Here is a 19,706-nt window from a genome sequence, read left to right on the forward strand (position 1 = left end):
TGCCTCCCTTGCAACCCCTGCACCTGGGGACTGTTTTCTGTATCCCTACAGTCCCCCTACTAGCACTTATGTCTGCACTTGCCACCAGCTTGCAGTTTTAGTTATCTTATTTATTCTATCCCTTGTACTGCACTTTCCCCTCTCCCTTTCCCCCTTCCCCGCACTTTTCCCTTTCCCATGCACCTGCGCTATCTGAATGACACCTGGCCTAGTAGGATCATTGTCGGTCTTCCCTTTGTGCCCCCTTCCTTGCCTCGTCGCGCCTTGAAACAGTTGTGTATAGGCGAGTTATAAATGCGTTCCCTGCTTGATATGATATGGCAACAAGACGCAAGTGTTAATGCTGGTTTTCCCCTGTGTACAATGAACTTGTTTTGCAAAATTACCTTCTGTATTTAAACAATTTTTAGAAGAATATTTGGGTAACATCCCATTATTCTTGCATACATTTATTGCAAAATTGCAGCGAGATTGTAATGATAAACGGCTAACATGAATGAAAAACCAATATGGCAGATTTTCCTTTTTGTAAAGGCTCACTTTCTGTAATGCACCGTGGGAGATATATAAAAGTTTTTTGGGACTGATGGGCACCCCTTTATCCATCAAAGTACTGGACAGATTTACACCAAACTACAAAACAGGGATATTGGTAGCGAATTGGGCCCATTTTATTCATAGTTGGTGAAAATCTGTTTAGCGAGTAATGTTACTTGTGTTCAGCACTTTTACTCTCTGGGCAAATGAATGGAACTATGCCGGAAACCGCTTTTTTTTTTAATGCTTTGGAACCTGTCAACCATTGAACAAATTTCCCCAAAATGTCCTGGCCAAAGTAGTTTTTGGTCAGTTTCTTCCGAATACATCCAGGAGTCAAGTTATTAGCAATTGAAATGCATATGTTGGACCAGAAGCTCAGTCATATCTAATTAAGAGGGAGAGTTAAGAGCATCGGAATTGGGTCACAAATCCCGGTGCTTAAGATAGAAAGTAATTACCTTAAAAACATCAGAAATATATTGTAACTGCCTCCACTAGAACAATAGATGTGACATATGTGAGAGCTCCTGTAAATGAACACAGGGACACTTAGGAAAGATTTGCTTTGCTCAGATTTGAAGAAAATAAACTTGGAAGTTGTGCTTGAAAAGTGGCAGCTGTGTTTGGTAAAAAGTTTTGCGGACTTGAGAATGATGGTTTTGTTATCCCAATAGCTGTTCTTGATGTGAGTTTAGCATTAGAATCCAGATTATGTTTTTCGGAACCCTCCGTCAGTCCTGTTTCATTTTTAAGATAAGAGCGCTTTAGCAACAGAATACGTGCATTTTGCCACTACGTAAACCATGCCAATCTTCAGTAAAACGTCCGAATGAGGGGAGCAGATTTTTCTGCTCAAAACCCAGATGACTGATCTAGGACAAATTCCAACTTCCTAGCAGATTTGGAAAATTTCCCTCTGGTTTTATTACTTTGCTTATGGAATTTTTCACACTCCTGCCAAGGCTGTGCATATTGTATCCCTTTCCTAGTTTGGCTTGTCAACTTGTGCTCTCTTTTCTTTTCTCTGTTTTTCCATCAATTATGGTCTGGTTATTCTTGATCAGGGGTACAATATGGCAATCATTTTTTGGCTGGGTCTTTGCTCAGTAAATCCGCTGCAGTGATTTGTGTGGTATTAAAGCTCAGTATCATAACATAGCATATATTTTTTTTTTAATTGAATATAGTTGCATTACATAGCATATATTAAAGCAGAGTCCTCCTTCATCCCCAGGAATCCCTGCTCCCTTTAATCTCTGCTCTTTTCGAACAGGTTTTGAGCCTTTTCAGAGAAGTCTTCAATTTTAGTAATGTGTAAAGACCTTGCAAAGAGGCACAGGTAGTCTCCTGCCTATCCAGTCTTTCTACCCAACCAACTCCTTGAGCCTCGTTGTGCAGGCCACCATGGTAGGGAGGACGACTTCCTTCCCGCCTGATGGGGTTAGTAAGAAATTGGACGCCTGCTTTATAAGAATGTGTCGGGGAGCCTGACACAGATTTTTCGGAGTTTGTGGTCGATTTCAATGAAGCAGCCAAACGGGCGTAGATACTGCTGTCTGTCATCAGGTGCATGGGCATCTTGGCCAGTACTCTGCAGTCACTTGTGGATGTGGACCACAGGGTTTGCTTCCAACGTTGTTAGGCAAAGTTTGTATGCAGTACTCTTTGGGACCACTACACAAAACTAGGTCTACAGGTGTAAGCAAAACCAACCTTTGGTACAAGTCTGTACTACACAGTTTTGGTAGCAGAGCTGAGCACCCAGGCTTATCTCAAGAGGAGAATGTGAGCTGTGAGCAGTAATGATGTTAAACAGAGGTCTACACTCACAAGTGTTCAAGTAAACTCTTACACTCAAGGTTTCTTTGATAAATATTTTATCTGTCAGTTATAAAACATTCATAAGAAGGAGGCAATTATAAATCACACACAAATACACTTCAACACAATTTTAGAAATACTTTTCAAGAGGAGTAAAGGCAAAGATTATTAGAACATGAAACGTTAGTTATTCTTAGACAGTGCAAATATTTAGAGTTCACCAGAGGAGTCAATTGAAAATTCAATAGTCTAGGCCAAAGTCAATGGGCTAAAGTCTTGGATAGGATAAAGCAGTTGTAGTAGATAAATGGAAAAGTCTCTGCAAAAGTTCTTAGGAATAGTTTGTAGCAAGAAGAATCATATGTTGGGTCACAAGCTGATTAGGCCTGTGAGTTGGGAAAGTTTCAAGCCCTTTCACCGCGATAGGTAAGTAATCTTGTCTGATTTTACAGTACCTTTACAAATGAAGAAAAAGATGCAGCTGATGACCTTTGTTCCTGTCCGTTTCTGCAGATCTCGCTGTTCCTTGTCCTCAGTCGTGGGGACAAGAGGGAGGACTTTGGGGGGGACTCCTGCACTGAGACTGGTCAAAAAGCTGGCAACTGGCAAATCTTCAATTCCGGTAGCTGTAGTCAAGCACACAAGTTGGTGTCCCTCTCCCTGGTTATTCGGTTTTCCTGCAGCACTTTGAGGAAAATACAACCAGCTCCGAGATTGGTATCCAGGTGGCTTACTGTCGAGTTGCTTGGTCCCACCAACTCAAAGGGAGAAGTAATCCTTGCAGGGCTTCTCTGTCGAGATGAACTTGGCGATTTGGACCTGCAGAAGGGCTTCTCTGGGCAAACCAACGGTCCAGGAGTTGCAGCAGCCATCTCTTAAAACTAGTCTTCGGTTCTTTCGTTCCAGTGCTCGACTCTGCCTTCCAAGCCGAGAGACTCACCTTTTATTCAGTTCTACCCCATTCATTTCAGCCTAGCTGTCACTCACCCAGCAGGGTGGCAGTCCTAGCTGGACAGTCAGCCAGCCAATTACCACAAAGTGCATTTTGGTCTCCTAGGAGACTAAGCACAGGGAGTTTCGGAAACTTGCCTCACTTCCTGCCCACCCAAGACACTCGGGCGCCAGAGGCGGTCTTCACTACTGAAGCCCGCCAAAGTAGGAACAGAGACCAAACCTAGTTTGGCGCGCATAGACAAACTCTAGAAGAACCTTTCCAAAACGAAATGGCGAAAAAAGACCAGCATCTGTTAAGTAAAAGGGGATCAGGCGCTATCTTGAAAAAACATGGCTCCCGCGATTTAACGCTACGGTGTTCGCGGTCAGGAAAAATCAGGGTAGTTCTTTTTAAAAACACTGCCGCCAGCCATTTTGAGAGGAAAGGGTAGCATTTTGACTGCTACATGAGTATCTAGACACAGGGTGATACTAAGTAACCCCTCCAGCACTCTTGTAAGATAGTGTGTGCTGGGTCTAGAAAGTTACAATTGTAAGTAAAGTCAATTTCACTTTACTTACTCTGGGAAACAGTAGTTTATCCCAGAGAAGGTTTTTAAACCTTCGGAAAGCCTAAAAGGTTTCCCTGTGCCACTGCACCAAGGGTGCTGTGTGACACAAATGCAACGATGATGCCTATGGAGTTGGTTAGACTCCATAACCAAAGAAAACACAAGACTAAAACACATTTCAAAACACATGAGAGAGTGGGGAAAAAGGGTCACACTCTCTCCAGGTAAAAAATAATTAAGTCCTCAAAATCCAGCAAAGTTGCTCGGGGTGTATGAGGTGAAGGGACTTAGCAAATTTATGAGAATTCTCCCTAATAAACATCCAAAGCAAATAGCTGGAAACACCCTCCAATGGCAAGGGAGTCAATCCTCCCGTGGGAGATTGGAATCAGCATTACCACTGTTGGCCTTCGAAGCAGAAAAGTGCACCCTGTGGCAACATTTCTTTGAAATTAGAGAAGCTCTTGTAATCCTACGTCCTGTCCCCTTTCCTCCATACTTTTGGGACATTCTGTCCTTCGGGATGGGACCGGAGCACTTTTGTAAAAAAGCATCAAAAAGTTTGATTTTTCTGTCCTTTTTATTTTTACGTGGGGTACCACACGTGGCTGTAACCCTACCCTCCTGAGCTCCGCCCCGTGCATTGCCCTTCAGTCCTTTTCTCTATGCGGTTGGGGCTGGATGCATTAGCATCACTGGGAATTTTATTTTCCCTTTGTCCTTCCTGCTCCGGTTCTTCGGTCATGTAGTCCTCAGTCTATGCCGGAGCGTCTGGGATGCATGTCCTGTTCTTAATGCAAACGTCGCATCGCTACGGCAGATCCCCACTCTTTGCTTGGAGTGCCTTAGCCCAGAACATCATTGGGATTTGTGCATTTACTGCGACTCCCTCTCCGTCCAGGCACTCCAACGTAGTCGTCTTCGGTGGGAGGAGGTGTTTCAGCATGTTCCTCCTAATTTTCAGCTTTTCATCGACAAAAAGAAGAAACGCCCAGTAAGTTTACTTTTTAGGGCGCCCTTGCCAGGGGACTCCTTTCCGGGGTCTTCCAGGTCCGAGAGGGGCTTGTGTAGCTCTGTCACCAGAGGCTCCCCTGAGTTGTCGAAGTGCTTAATAGCTGTACCAGAGTGTTCTCTGAGGGTTCCCGCAGTGGACCTTCCAGTACCGAACATCGTTCCGAGGTTCACCATTTGGGTGCTAGTGTTAACCCCAGTTTCTGGATACCAGGGATCGCCCTGAGGTCTCCTTTTCTGGAGCTTTCTACGCTGACACTGGGGTACGCCTTGAGGTCTGTGTTTCTGGAGCTTTCCATACCGAGTCTTGACTCGAGGCCCCTCTTGAGGGAGCTTTACGTATAGGTTTAAAACCAGAAGTTCCTCTTGTTAAGGCTCAAGTCAGCACTGACAGATCCCAGAGACCCTCTTTAAAGGTCTTGTCAGTGAGGTATATCAGGGTCATGGTGATACCGGTTCTGTTGGAGGTAAAGAGGGCGGTGACGGACCATTACCCCTCCACTACCAGCTTTGCCGACGTTCCTCGGCTGGTGACTAATCTTGGGACCGGTTCCAAGATGTCCAGTAAACATCCGAGACCACCTAGTACCGGCTCTGTCAAGGATCCTTGCATCTAGACTAAGCTGGAAGTCCTCCGACTCTCCTGAGGAGCCAGTTACCTCATCTCCACATGTGACACAGTTCTCCTCCGGTGTCGACAAAATGGCGGCTCAACACCTGTGGTCTACGGTGGCCATTTTGAATACCTGTCTTACACAGACGTTCATGCCGTCTGGTGCTGGGACCATTCCTTTTGGGGCTGAGCAGCCTTTTACTCGCCTTGTGGACAAGAGAAATCTGTTCCGCCCTTCATTTGACTAGTACGCCCGGACACTGCTGCCTCATACAGTCTTGCCACATCCTGCTTCCACTCCACTGATTTACGTGTGGTGATGGACCTTTCCTGGCAACCATCCTCCCTGCATTCATGGGGGTATGCCCCTCACGAGCGGCCTCTGCCTGTCCCAGTGTCAAAGCCTTCGGCTTTTTGGGAGGTTTCACATGTGCGTGCACTCTGACTCTATGAAAGCGTATTTCAAGCGTCTTTTCAGGGAAATGTACCCTGAGCCTCCTGTCCCACCTTCTGCCCCGGCTGTCCCAATGCAGGTTCTGGTGGTGCCACTCCCTTCACTGCTTCCTTCTGGACTTCCTCCATCTCTCCCTCCTCTGCCCCCGTTGTCTCCTATAGAGAAGACACTGGCGGACCAGGAAAACATTTCAAAACCTGAGGCGGTATGCGTGGTGAACCAGTTTTCTGTCCCCACCTTGCTGGATGAGCCTCAAGCTGATCAGGACAGCGATGAGCAGCCCCACTCGGTGAGATCATTCCATGACTGGGACCTGGATATGATGGCCCTCCTTGACATTCCACTACTGAGACCCCCACTCCTCAGGAGCGGGGTTGCTTTTGGGAGCCTTTACCCTGTCACCTCGAGAGTGCACCGGCCTGTTCCTCCAGAAGGACGTTTTGGCTGAGGCCCGCAAGGTCTGGGATAAACCTCACACTGGGCACCACATCAACAAGAGAATTGACTCTCGATGCAAGCTTCACTTGGCCTTATCGGCTTGTCCTCTCCCGTCCTCAACAGTGGTTGCAGCAGCCACCCTAGAGTCTAAGCTGGCCTCTGCATGTTCAATGGCAGCGGCCCAAATCCTATCCAAGAAGGATGAACCTCTGGACTCCTTGGGCAAGAAGGTCTTTGCCAATTTGGCTTTCCAGCTTTGTCAAGCGAAAACTGAGCCTCAGATTGACTGCTGTCAGGATGAGCTGTCGAAAGAGTTAGCCGATTTCCAGGAGTGCATTCCTGCAGATAGGCTCGATTACTTTAAAGCCGGTTCATCGGACGCCAGAGTGCTGGCACAGGATCTACTGGAAGCTGTGGCACCACCATGTAGAAACCTCAACTGAAGGTCTTATGGTAGGGGTTGACACCTCCCACCAGGCGTGGCTCCATGCAACAAAGATTTCAAAGGAAGTGCAAGACAAAGTACTGGACCTATTTTTTGATGGCAAGGAATTGTTCCACTCTTCTACCAACAAGTAGCTCACAAAGACCAAAGCGAGTACCCAGACCGCCAAATCCTTATCGGTCTTGGTGAAAGCTCCAGCTAAGGCCCCTTATACACAGAGGTCAGGGTCCCAGGCTCAATCCTTCTCTAAGTTCAGGGGGTTTCAGGATCGTCGTGCGCACTAAACTGATGCTCCGGTTGGTGGGACCCGCCGAAAGCAACAACGGCAAGGTGGTCGTTTTGTCTCTCGCCCATCATACTCTTCTCCTGGGACAGGTAGTCTTCCTGCCGGCAAATCAGTATAATATTTTTTTTGTCGCTCGCACCAGTCTGATCAGGAGGCGTGGCAGACCATCACCGAAGGCCAGTGGGTTTTGTCCATCGTTCGAGCTTTCGATGGCCCCACTCTTCAACCCTCCCTTCCAACAGATCGGGACGCCCTCCCTCAGCGCCGAGGTACAGAAACTTCTAGAACGCAAGGGGGTGGAACCTGTTCCCCTCGGGGAGCCAAGGGAAGTCTTCCACTCTTGTCTGTACAGTGCCCAAACCCAACTAGTCTGGTCTGTGCACTATCCTCCATCTTTCCCAGTTCAATCTTTCTCTTCCCTAAGAGAAATTCAAGATGATCATGCCAAGCCAAATAAAGCCCCCTCTTCGGAATGGCGACTGGCTCAGTGTAGTGGACCTTCAGGACGCTTACATGCACATCCTGATATGGAGGGCGCATGAGAAATATCTGCGGTTCTTTCTGGGAGGGGAACATTTTCAGTTCCGGGTGCTCCCGTTTGGTCTCTGCTCGGCTAGGCGCACTAGAGACTCCTCCGAGGGCCCCCACAGTGGGTCTGCCAAAACCGGATCTTCTTCCGAGGTTCCCCATTTGGGGGCTAAGGTTGAGCCGTTTTTCTGTGGCTCTGTGTACCAGGGTTTTCCCTGAGGCTTCCGCATCTGGAGCGAACTGTACCGAGTCTCTGCTTGAGGCCCTTCTCGAGGTGGCTATATGTACCTGGGTTAAACCTGAGGTTCCCCTTCTTAAGGCTAAATCGGACACCAGCAGAATTGAGGGCCCCTTATCGAGGGTCTTGGCTGTAAGGTATATTCCTCAGCCTTCCCACGTGCACGGCTGTGGTGTTACTGGTTCTGTTGAAGGGGGGGGGGGGAGAAGGCGGTCACACACCACTGGCCTTCCAGTACCGGCTCTGCTGAGGATTCTCCACAAGAGGCTAATTCTGGGGCAGTCCCTAACGTGTCGAGTAAACACCGTAGATCTGCCAGTACCAGCTCTACTCTGGTTCCTTGTTTCAAGGCTAAGATGGCACACAAGGCCCCTGACTCCCCTGAGACTATTGCCTCACTTGCTCCTGTGACACAGTTCGCCCCAGGTGTTGACAAAATGGCGGCCAACCTCTGCGGACCATGGTGGCCATTTTGAAAACCTCCCTTACAGCAACAGTTTAGTTCGTGTTTGCACTGACAATTTGGTGGCAATGTTTTACATCAACAAGCAGGGTGGTACCAAGTCCCCTTTCAAAGGTTTGGCTGCAGGCTGTACACATCCCGTGTCACATCAATGTGGCTGCAGATTCACTCGGTCGGCAATATTTGAGTGGTTGATGAACAGCACTGTCCTCCAACATTTTTCATCAATGGGGCACTCCAGGGGTGGACTTCTTTTCAACTTCTTCAAACAAGAAACTGCCTCTTCATGCATCCAGGGATGGGCTCAGAGCGTCCTCCGTGGGTGACACCCTCAATCTTGTGTGACAGCATGAAAGCTTATGCTTTTCCTTCATTACCTCTGATCCATCGGTCGCTCTGCAAGCTCAGGAGCACATTGAACTACACTCTCCTTTTCAGGCTCCTTGGTGGCCAGTCAGATTCTGGTTTTCGGAACTACAGCATCTGTCGAACTCCCCTGGCCAGATTGCTGCAGATTCACAACCTGCTTCCCCAGAGCATTCACCAGATGTGGCACCCCTCCCCACAATTGTTCAGCTTTGTAGGCAACCTTCGGTCGACACCGTTCTATCTTTTGTGTCTCATCTGGCCGTTACTGGCATCCATGTTCTGTTATGCAGAACGTATCCGCTATTGTGGCTTACCTCTCCACGGACAGATGTTCCTTTTCATTGACTGGTCCAGTCATCAGAAGGCATTTTGCGGGTATCTATCTCTTCCCGCCGGGGCATTATGCCAGAAGTCTTTTGAACCCATGGCCATTACCGATCTTGGGAACCTTTCTTGGAAGGTTGCCTTTCTGATCGCAATAACATAGGCGGATTAGTGAGCTCCAAGCTCATACTGTGGAACATCCATTCTTCACTTTCCACAGGTATAAGGTTGTGCTTCACACTCATCCTATCTTCCTGTCTAAGTTGGTTACCGATTTTCATTTGATATGTTCAGTCTCCCTACCGGTCTTCTTTCCTAACCCAGCATCTGATGCCGAGAGTTTTATACAACTTGAACGTCAGGTGAGCCCTGAAGTTTTACCTCGATAGAACGAGTGAATCTCTGAAGCTCCTCAATTTCTCACATTCGGAGACCTGAAGGTGAAACCAACTTCCAAAGCAACTTTTCCCCTCTGGATTGCCTTTCTTTTCAAAAGGCCTATAGCATTCAAGGCCTTTCAACCACAGAAGTGCATCCATGCACATCTAGTCTGTGGTAAAGCTACTGCTGTTGCTTTCCAAAAGTATGTACCTTGGAAGTCCATCGCCAAGCCGGCTTTGTGGGCTTCCGCATCGGCTTTACCAGAGCTTTAGGGCTGAGGCCGAATTTTACCAGGCTGTTCTTCAGAACGTATTCTAGTAAAAGGGGTTTTCCATCCACCCGTACTACCTATGGTGTGTGCTTGGTAATATCTCCCACAAGTATGGAGGAAAGGGGACGGGACGGAGGAGTATAATAGTTACTCACCTTAGTGACTACCGTACTCCTAGTCCATAGTCCCTGTTCCTCCATCCGCCCACCTGCCGTCCCCTCCAAGTATCCTCTATTATTGCTTAAATGTTCTCAGACCTGGTGATAGAAAAGGACTGAAGGATGATGTGTGGGGTGGAGCTCAGGAGGGTGGGGTTACGACCACGTGCTGTACCCCACGTAAAAATAAAGGACAAAAGTGATCCGAGTATGAAGTAAAGGGGACTATGGACTAGGAGTAAGCTAGTCACTACGGTGAGTAACTTTATTAATTCTATTTGTCCTTTGCTGCCTTGTGAGGATTTCCTCGCAAGCTGCTGTGCCGTGATGGACACAATGTGTACTAAGGCAGCCCCTTTAAATTTAAAAAAATCGAGGATTTCTAAACCCTGGTTTACACCGAATCTTATTCCTCTGCGTAAATCTGTTGGCAGGACTGGCCGTAAATGGCAAATGAAAAAAACTTTAGATAACTTGAATCAGGCTAAGAGTGCCTTATCTAACTACAAGTTGGCCATCTTTCAGGCCAAGAAAGAATATCTCTATAAAACTAAAGACAGATAAAGTGCCTATGGAACTGTACTCCATCGTCTCGAAATTCTGCAATTCTGGTTGTAGGATAACTACAATTGAACTTTCCTTGGTACATGCCAATATTTGTAATTATTTTTTCATTGATAAAATGTAACAGATTAAGAGTGACATTGTTATAAAAACTCAAATAAATTGTCAATCCAGTTCCTCAGGGAATGCCTATTGCACAGCCCTTTGGGGAACCAATTAATCAGCAGGAACAGTCTATTGCCTGCTTTTGACTTTCATCCAGTATTGGAAAAAGAAGTATATCAATTATTGGAAGTCCTCAAACCAACCAATGATTCACTTTTTCCTCTCCCCGCACATCTAGCAAACCGTTTAACCTTGGATCGGTTCATTAATAAATCACTGACGCAGGGGATAGTCCCTGTTTTGAAACAGTCTATAGTCACCCCTCTTTTCGAAAAACAAAACTACTATGGACTCGGAGATTCTCAAAACTATAGACGAATTGCTGGCCTTTCTTGGCCAGCAAAAGTCCTCCAAGGTGGTTATTGGTCAATTGCAGGCCTTTGTGGAGCAGGAGTCACTGTTGGGCACATTCCAGTCTGGTTTTAGACCAAGTCATGGAACAGTAACTGCTCTTCTGTTTGTTCAGAATGAGCTACTGGCAGCCGCGGACCGGGGCAAACTCTCCTTATTGGTGATTTTCAACCTGTCTGCGGCTTTCGACACAGTGAATCATCTCATCCTGTTGGATCCATTAGACTGTGGGAAGGGTCGCCAAGCATGCTATAGAGTGGTTTCGATCATTTTTGCAGGATCGTCAACAGGTGAAATTGGGGGAGTTCCTCTGATTCGATTGGGTTGAATTGTGGTGTCCCACAGGGATCATCACTTTTACCCTTATTGTTTAATTTATACATGTGAATTCTAGAGATTGAGACATCATGGCATGAGATTTCATACTTATGCTGATGACGCGCAGATATTCAGGTTTGTCAAACATGATGAAGCATTTGATAAGCTACGCCAATGTTTGGATGAGGTTGACCATTGGCTATCCAGCAATCAGCTGCAATTAAATGCAGGAAAAACTGCATTGATTTTATTTGGTCCAAAACATTTTCTTAAGGCAGCAAAGAAATTACCCGTTCCAACTCTTTTTGTGCAAGCCTAAAGTTTGTTTCTAAAGTTAAAAAATGTAAGCTGTGTTTGGCAGGATGACCTCACCAGTAATAGCCAGTTTGGTGCTAAGGTCCAGGCAGTACATCGTACTTTGAGACTCTTTAGGAAGGTACTTCCTTATATTACTGAGGCGGACCATGCCTCAGTGGTGGGCACCCTAACAAAGGCCCATCTATACTACTGTAACAGTCAGTTGATGGGCATTCCATCTGAGCAAATTCGGAGACTGCAGAAGGCCCAAAATGCAGTTGTTGGGCTGATTTTGAAGTTGGGCAAAGCTGCCAATGTGTCTATGCTCTGTGCTTTGCACTGGTTGGCGGTGGGGGACCGCATTAAATTTAAGGTGGCCTGCCTTGTTCTTAAATGTATGAATAGTCTTGCTCCAGCCTATTTGAGTGATCTGCTCCACCGTTATCAGCCTATCAGAGATTTGCGATCCAGAAACTGCGATCTTCTGTCTATTACTCATTCAGTTTATACCACAAGAGGAGACTGAAGTTTTGCTGTGTTTGGACAAAGGCTGTGGCATTTGTGGCCAATTGAGATGAGGACTATGAAGTCATATCCATTTCGTAGGGCTGTTAAAATTTTATTTAAGTACTCCACCCAAACATCCATTGATGGGTTGGCCTTTTGAGTCTGGTTCTGTTTTGTTTGCATACTATATATTATCTGCACTGCTATACGGTTTAGTCGTTATGTGCACATTATAAATACAAAAAACAAATCCTAATCAAATTCTGCCTCCTCGGTTTCCTCATACCCATCTACTTCAAAAAAACGTTTAATTTGCTCCACCTCCACTATTTGAATCCAGTGGAATGGTCATATGGGCCTGGTTTTACTAAAAGTGGGGCAACATCCCTTCAGACACCCAGGCCTTGCTGGTCATTTTGCAGAGCTACTGTCTCGCATTCCTGCAGTGGCTTCTCGACAAGTCGTCTTCCCACTCCTTACCCCCATCACTCACATGCCCTTCAATATTATTTTTTATATTTTATTTCTGTACATTGACAATGAGATTCTGATATAAGATTATCCAGTGCTTGGAATTTCTGTTTCAAATTTATATTGAGGAAGCTATTGTAATAGAACCTCCAATTGCTGGTACGCTTTTATAGCACCAATGAGAATTTCACTTTATTGTATTGTGGGAACATAGTACTTTATAGTCCTTAAGACATTGATGTAGTAGGGAGGAAAGGCTTGATCTGAAAATACTGCGAATTTCAGATTATAGCAGGTCTGATAATTTTTTGCACATACAGATTTTGTCGTAATTTAAATGTATATACTAAAATTTGGATTGGATGTGCCATTCTAGTAAAGAAAAAGGGATGGACCAGTTTATCATTCCAGGGTGGAATTTGAATTTCGTTTTGAAGTTTTCTGATGGCAGCTCTGTTTGGCTGTTGCCTTTTTTTGTTTTCTGTATTTATTTACCCTTTAGATGATATTCAGGTCTGGGCTTCTCTAACCTGTACTCGCTGTAGTCCCCTTTTGTTCCTGATGTTCCCTATTTTCATCAGGGCAGTGGAGGCTGTGGCACATCTATTGGCTTGCCTGCTCTGTTCCACATTCCTGGACTAGAATTCCAAGCTACTCGTAAAGCATGATGACGTCATGGTGCCTATTTTCGTTTTGCGGATTTCGCTGTTGCTTCTCAATGAGCTCTCCAGCTGGTTTGTGATCTTAGTACCTTCCTTCAACTACACCCTGGTGGTCTTCCTGCTGTTTTGTTGCCTCCCCCTCGGCCTACATTCTGGACCCCATCAGCCTATGATCCCCTTTGTGTTGCCTTTGTTGTATGACCATGTGCCTCTGCAGGTATCCAGGCATTGTTTCGAAGAAATAGTTTTGAATGCCAAAAGGTTCGACAAAAATTCATCGAAAAAATTATTTATTTTTTTAGGTAAAGGTTTTTTGTTTTTTTTACTAAAATGGGTGTTAAAGGGTAAAAAAACAGGGGGGTTGGAGACCCCCCCCCTTAAAAAATGCATTTTTTTGACGCATTTGTAGTCATTCAAAACTATGGCTGTCGAAACGATCACTATAAATCGTGCATATAGGACTGCTCAACCTTTGGTCTTCTGGTGCTTTCATTTTGTTGCCTGACCATCTGCCTGGACTCTAACCTGTTTCAGCCTCTTGCTGCTTTTGTACTGCTTAGTGTTACCTTTCCCCATGTTTGATTCCTTCCTCCATCTACTCTGCCTCACTGGAACTCCTCTCCAAATGTTTTTTCTTGGACCTTTTCAGACGTTTTAGACCCTTGCAGACTTCATAGTGGTGGCATTTGGTGGGAGTTGCCTTGTTGTCTGTGTGCCTTCGGGTAGGTTAGGGCCACCTCTCATTCCCTGTTTCAGTATTGGGTTTACTGGTCTTTTTCGCCACATTCAGGAGTAGATCCTTTTACCAATGATGAGTTTTTGGAGTGTTAAGTCATGTTGCCCCAGGGAGGGAACTGATTTTATTTCCCCCCCCCGCCCCCTCCAGTTTCTAGGTATTACTTATGTGATGTTTGTTTCTACAGCACAACTGCTTTGTCAGTGAAACCTTGTTACTGCTGCGTGTACAGGGACAAGGTTTGTTTTGTGGACGCGACCCTGTTTCATTGATGCCAAAAGGGCCCTTTAGCTTTTATGTCTATCAGACTACAGACTGCATAGCCTTCCTGGTGCTCTAGCAGGAAGAGTTGTGATGTAATACACTGTACGGATGGATCGTCATCTTCATATCAGAAAGCTGTTCTGGCAAACAAAGAACAGCACTGTGATACACTAGATTTATTATATCCCGCTTTATAAAAATCAATATATAAAAACTGCCTATTAAAGTACATAACCTAAATCTTATATTTAGTATTTGCTGTCACAAAATACTGCCATTAGAAAAGATATGTATCTTGTAAAAGGTTCAGGGTGTATACCTCAACACTGGTCACACTTTCATACAGATGGTACCATTTCTTTATAAACTGAATTTAAAGTAGTAAACTTTTGCTTCATCCAGGTGCTTATCGAGACTCTTGGGGCACTCGGAGCGCAGTGCCGATGGGCTGCTTGCAACATCTACTCTACGCTCAATGAAGTGGCTGCAGCTCTCGCGGAAAGCGGTAAGTGAGCATGTCCTCTGCATAAAGTATAAATGCAGAAAATAGGTTTGTACACGAGAGTTAAGGTTTGGCACACAAAATCCTTATAAAACATATGTACACATCCACCCCCTCGTGAAATAGAATTGCATATGAATCAATTGCCAGTGCAATCATGGTGATTGGTCAGATGCATAGAATATAGGCAGAACCTCTACAGTCAACACAACCGGCTACCCTTCATCTTATAAAGTCTAGCCCTTATTATGGTTCGGGCCTTGTGCGGCTACCCTTCATCTTATAAAGTCTAGCCCTTATCATGGTTTGGGGCCTTGTGCCCAAAAATCATCATTTCCAAAGCTTATACTTATTAAGGTAAGTTCATATAAGAGTAGCAGTGCCAGTGGTTATGAATAATAAAGTTCCAAAGTTATGGTAAAGTTAGAGTAAGGTTCAGGTGAGTATTCAACTCAATCCAACACGCTAGTATAGGTCATTGGAAGGGTCCTTAAACCAGGTTCCACCATCAAAGGTCAGAGTGAGTTAGTCAGGCCTTTATGCACAAGTTACCTTATAGGAAACGGAGGGAAAGCAACAACAAAGTAGACTTACCTCCCTGGCTCAGAGTTCTCTGGATTCCGCGGTTGCAGGCTCCAGACTTAATTCCAGGCTTGTTCTTCTGTTCTTGCTTCTACCATGAGGGTCATCTAGACAGAAGGGATACTTTGTTTCACAGGATTTAGTTTGTCGGTCGCGGCGCACAGGAATCTTTTCCAAACAGCTTCCAGTTGAAGACCCAAACGAAGGTAAGTGAAGACGTCTGTGGGAGGGACAGCCACAGGACACCTCAGGAACTCTAAGAAGACGAGATCCAACAAATCAGTCAGGGGATCATACAGCGGCAAACACCAGAGCAGCCCCAGCAGAGCTTCCTCCCTTGGAGTGAGACTGCTGAAAATGCAGGAGTAGGTGACTTGTGGCCCAAGCCGAAGATTTCCTAAGTTCCAATGGTACTCTCACTTAGTCCGCAGTGAGGTAGCCCACAAGAGAGCTTGTCAGTCCACAGGTTGGCCCAAGGACACTTCTGAATGCTCAGCAGAGACTGATCCTAGATCCGTGTTTGAGACTGGTTGTTGTCGTTGGTCAATGGGTCAAAGAGATCAGGACTTCACCAGGACAACAAACACTGGAGTTGATGCTGGCCAGCTGCAGGAGTAGTCATTTGGGTGGTCAGCAGGCTGCTTGTCTCTGTAGAAGTCTTGGTTCCAGTGGTGATCTGATGAACAGTTGCAGGAGCCCTTCTTTTATCCAAGATTCAGGCTGGGAGCAAGCCCACGCCCACCAATGGTAAGGATGTGCACCAGTCAAACAGCCAGTGGCTATCCAATCATGGATAGCAAATGGTCTTCACATCTGCCCAGCAATAGTTTTTCTTCTGGCACCATGGGTATGGTTTGGGGCTAGACAGTCCCAGCCCCCTTCTCTGGTTTTCGCACACAGCGCCACTTATCCAGCGAAAGCCATAGCTTTCCCCGGGAGAGGGATTTCCATATAAGGCATTTCCTGACCTGAGAAGGGATGAAAAAGGCCAAAGAACAATATGGCCAAATAAGTGAAAAACCTTGTGACACAGCCATAATGGGGTGCTAGCCACCTTTAGTAGCTGTTTGCAGTAAATGCAAATTTACTCGAGTAAAACACAAAAACTGTAAAAAATATCACAGCTGCCACTGACTTGTCGTATCACATGCCTGGAACTATGGCTGTCAAAGCACTATACACATCCATTGACTATAAACTTGCATTGGACAATATTGATTTCACATTTCAAAATGTATCTGCATCTTATTTTTTCTATGTGGAAATGTTAAAAGATTTACTAGCCTTGTACTAAAAAGCAACATGTTCATATTTAATGACAAATTGTATCCGCTAATGAAAGGTATAGCGAAGGGAACTAGCTTTACATCATTGGCTAACTTGTTTATGGGAGAATTCGAACAAACTCATGCAACGACTCATCCTAACTTGTCCAAGTATGTTGTGAAATGGTTAAGATACATCGATGTGTTCATTATATCGAAACGCAATGAGAAACAATTTGATGAATACTGCAAATTCTTAAACTAAAACAAGTTTGGACTGACTTTCACATTAGAGAAAAGTATATATGAGATTAACTATTTAAATATAAACATTTATATCAAAGGCAAGATCCAAACCAAAACACTGTAAAAAGAGGCTAATGCTACACAACATACAGATCGCTCACATCTGCGAAACACTATAAACCTACCCACAGGAGAATTCACTATAGCTAAGAGAATCTGTAGCACAGACAGTACAAACAGAAAACAATGTGACTTTTGACTACAGATTCTTCAACAGGGGCACTTGCACCAATGATGGGATATTTTATTTATATTGCGCTCGTACACGAGTGTTTCAGAGTGCGACAAGGCAAGGGAGGGAAACGGGAGAACAAAACAACGATCTTACTAAGCCCTGTGTCATCAGAGATGGAGAAAAGATAACAGCACGGAATAGAGTGGAACTCCTAATACCAAAAATCCAATCTAATGAATCCAAAAATGACACGGTCAGACTAATTACCTAATACTCTAATGGAAATAATACCATTTGAAGAAGCTTTCAAAAAAACTGGCACATACTGAGGCTGGATCCGGATCTTAAGGATCATATTACAGCACAACCCAACATTGTGTATACCAGGGCTCCCACAATAGGCATGAAAGTAAGCACAAGTTATATGACCAACACAACACAAGAAAAGCAAACCAGAATTACTACAGGCAAATCAGTGCAGGGTTTCTAAGAAATGGTCTAGCTGTAGCATGTGCAAACATGCCATCCAATCATATACTACCAGACATGTGGGAGTGATCAACGTGAAGCAATTCATAAATTATAAAACATATGTAATTTATGTATTTTTGTTCATTTGTAATGCACCGGAGCCATCAGAGCGTAATATATATAATTGTCTGCATTTGTGACAAACTTTGTGGGAAGCACCCTAAGAGAACTTTGTGTAAGAATAAGGCAACACTTGCACAGCCTAGCTGCGCCAGAGAAGAAAATGGCGTTAGCAAAAAACTGGACCCCAGAACACTCCAAAGACAAGATAAATAATGTAATATTCTTCGGCATCAGACACATTAAATTGGACCCAAGACTGGGAGACAGAGAAAAGATATTACGGCAATATGAGTTCCAAGGTGATTTGCAATTGGAGGACCATTAGTAAAGGCCTTAACACGGACAATGAAATGCACTACTTTCTATTATATCTGAAATACCATGTAACCGCCCCCCTGCACCATCTCTGTCAGGGGACAGGGGATGTGTAACTAGCGTGCGCCCTGACAACAAGCATTAAGGGACACAGAGCACAGGATATATAGGTTAATGCAATTGCCAAGAACTGACCACCACTCTCTAACTTCCCACCACTAATTTGCATGAACCATCCTAACTGTACCACCTATGACTGATTATCTTCCCACCAACTCACAGACCTTAACTAGTTGCAATCCTGATCATACCCTGAGACCTTCATCGATCCGGCTCCCAAGCAAACTCTCCTCTTTACCCATTTGACACTGACACATCAGATGAGCAGAATATGGTTAATTTCCAACTCTGAATGCCGTGTTTATATACTATTTAGCACAAGAACACGCCTATTTCCACCGATACCATCGCGTATAGGTGCCAACCCTTTGGCTTTAGGCATATTGCATTGGAACCTTTGCCCCTGGATCTAATCCTCCAGGCATTGAAGGCTACTTAGAATGCGCACGTCGCCTATATTCCAGTGCATGGGCCACATCCCAATGGGAACCTTTCTATTCTGTACATTGTGACCAATGGGCACCAGTTCATTTCAAGTGCTCACGTCTGTAAATGAGCTAACTAGCTCCGACCTCTGATAAAAAGCATTGCAGCTAATCTATACATTGTGACTATAGGCACCAACATATTTCAAGCACACAACGCTTACAAATGAGCCCACTAGCTCCGGCCACTGATGGCAAGCATTGTGGCCAATCATGCGGATGACGTCATTGCATTTCCAGCGTGGGACGTCCACCAACTATAAAATAATTATTTCCAAGATGGCGGTGCTCCAGGACAAACGCAGAGTTATTTCATTCCATGCAAAAGGTAAGAATAACTTGGCTAGACACCCATACCCATTTTAGATTGGGAAATGGACTCTATACAGGTCACCATACTAAAACTATGTCTAACCCTTTAGTGTAATGAATGTAATCTAGCTGCTTGATTGCAAGCACACTTCTATGAGGACCACTAACTTTTCTGATGCAAGGTAAATGGGATCATGTCTTTCTAATCCTTTGCCCACTACCACACATGGTACCCTACATAATCCAAACCTTTTTCCTAATACATGCCACATAAAGTATTTTGGTTCTATTCACTTAGAACCACTTTGGCTAATATCTAGTAGAAATATTTCACTGCAGATGTGTGCTGCACTTGTAGCCCACCAACCAGGAGCCCATGGGTAAATGTCAGTCATATGATACTACATTAGAATGTTCTGCACATTAATCAAACACAGAGCACTGGGCAAACCTAAATTACCCTAATAATGACTACTTCCTATTGCACATTAGGCACGCTTAATTGGCTCAAACTTTTGATGTTCACAATATTGTCACCAGGTTTAACAATATGGACAGTACTTTGACACAATCCTAATCCTAATGATCAGTCCTGCAATGACAAACTCCAACAAGCACTGCATGACTCAACGTCACTGGCCACAATTATTAAATATCAGTAAAAATATATAGACTGACCATTCCTAGCCTTCTCTAACTCTCCGGTTTGTCTCCTATTCTCCCCTTCTGCCTTCTTTCCTCCATACATCCACAGATGACGTAGCTTAAGCAAATGTTAAATGATTCCATGAATGCACGCTTTAAGTGCAATGACATGTACGGAATCAGTAACATTACATGGTTCCATGTAATAATGTCGCCACAAATCTC

At 44.8% G+C, this 19,706-nt stretch overlaps 1 protein-coding gene across 4 annotated transcripts in view; it reads left to right on the top strand.

The window, feature by feature from the left end:
* The window catches only part of AHCYL2 (adenosylhomocysteinase like 2), a 1,110,190-nt gene that overhangs the window by 543,683 nt on the left and 546,801 nt on the right, over positions 1–19,706 (top strand). For all 4 annotated transcript variants that reach the window (XM_069629580.1, XM_069629582.1, XM_069629581.1 and 1 more), the window contains one exon: positions 14,583–14,685. In XM_069629580.1, the coding sequence (XP_069485681.1) occupies positions 14,583–14,685 (103 nt within the window). The remainder of the gene's footprint in view (positions 1–14,582; positions 14,686–19,706) is intronic.

The sequence above is a fragment of the Ambystoma mexicanum genome, chromosome 12 (genome assembly GCF_040938575.1).
Source record: "Ambystoma mexicanum isolate Mex_15411 chromosome 12, UKY_AmexF1_1, whole genome shotgun sequence".
Taxonomy (NCBI): domain Eukaryota; kingdom Metazoa; phylum Chordata; class Amphibia; order Caudata; family Ambystomatidae; genus Ambystoma; species Ambystoma mexicanum.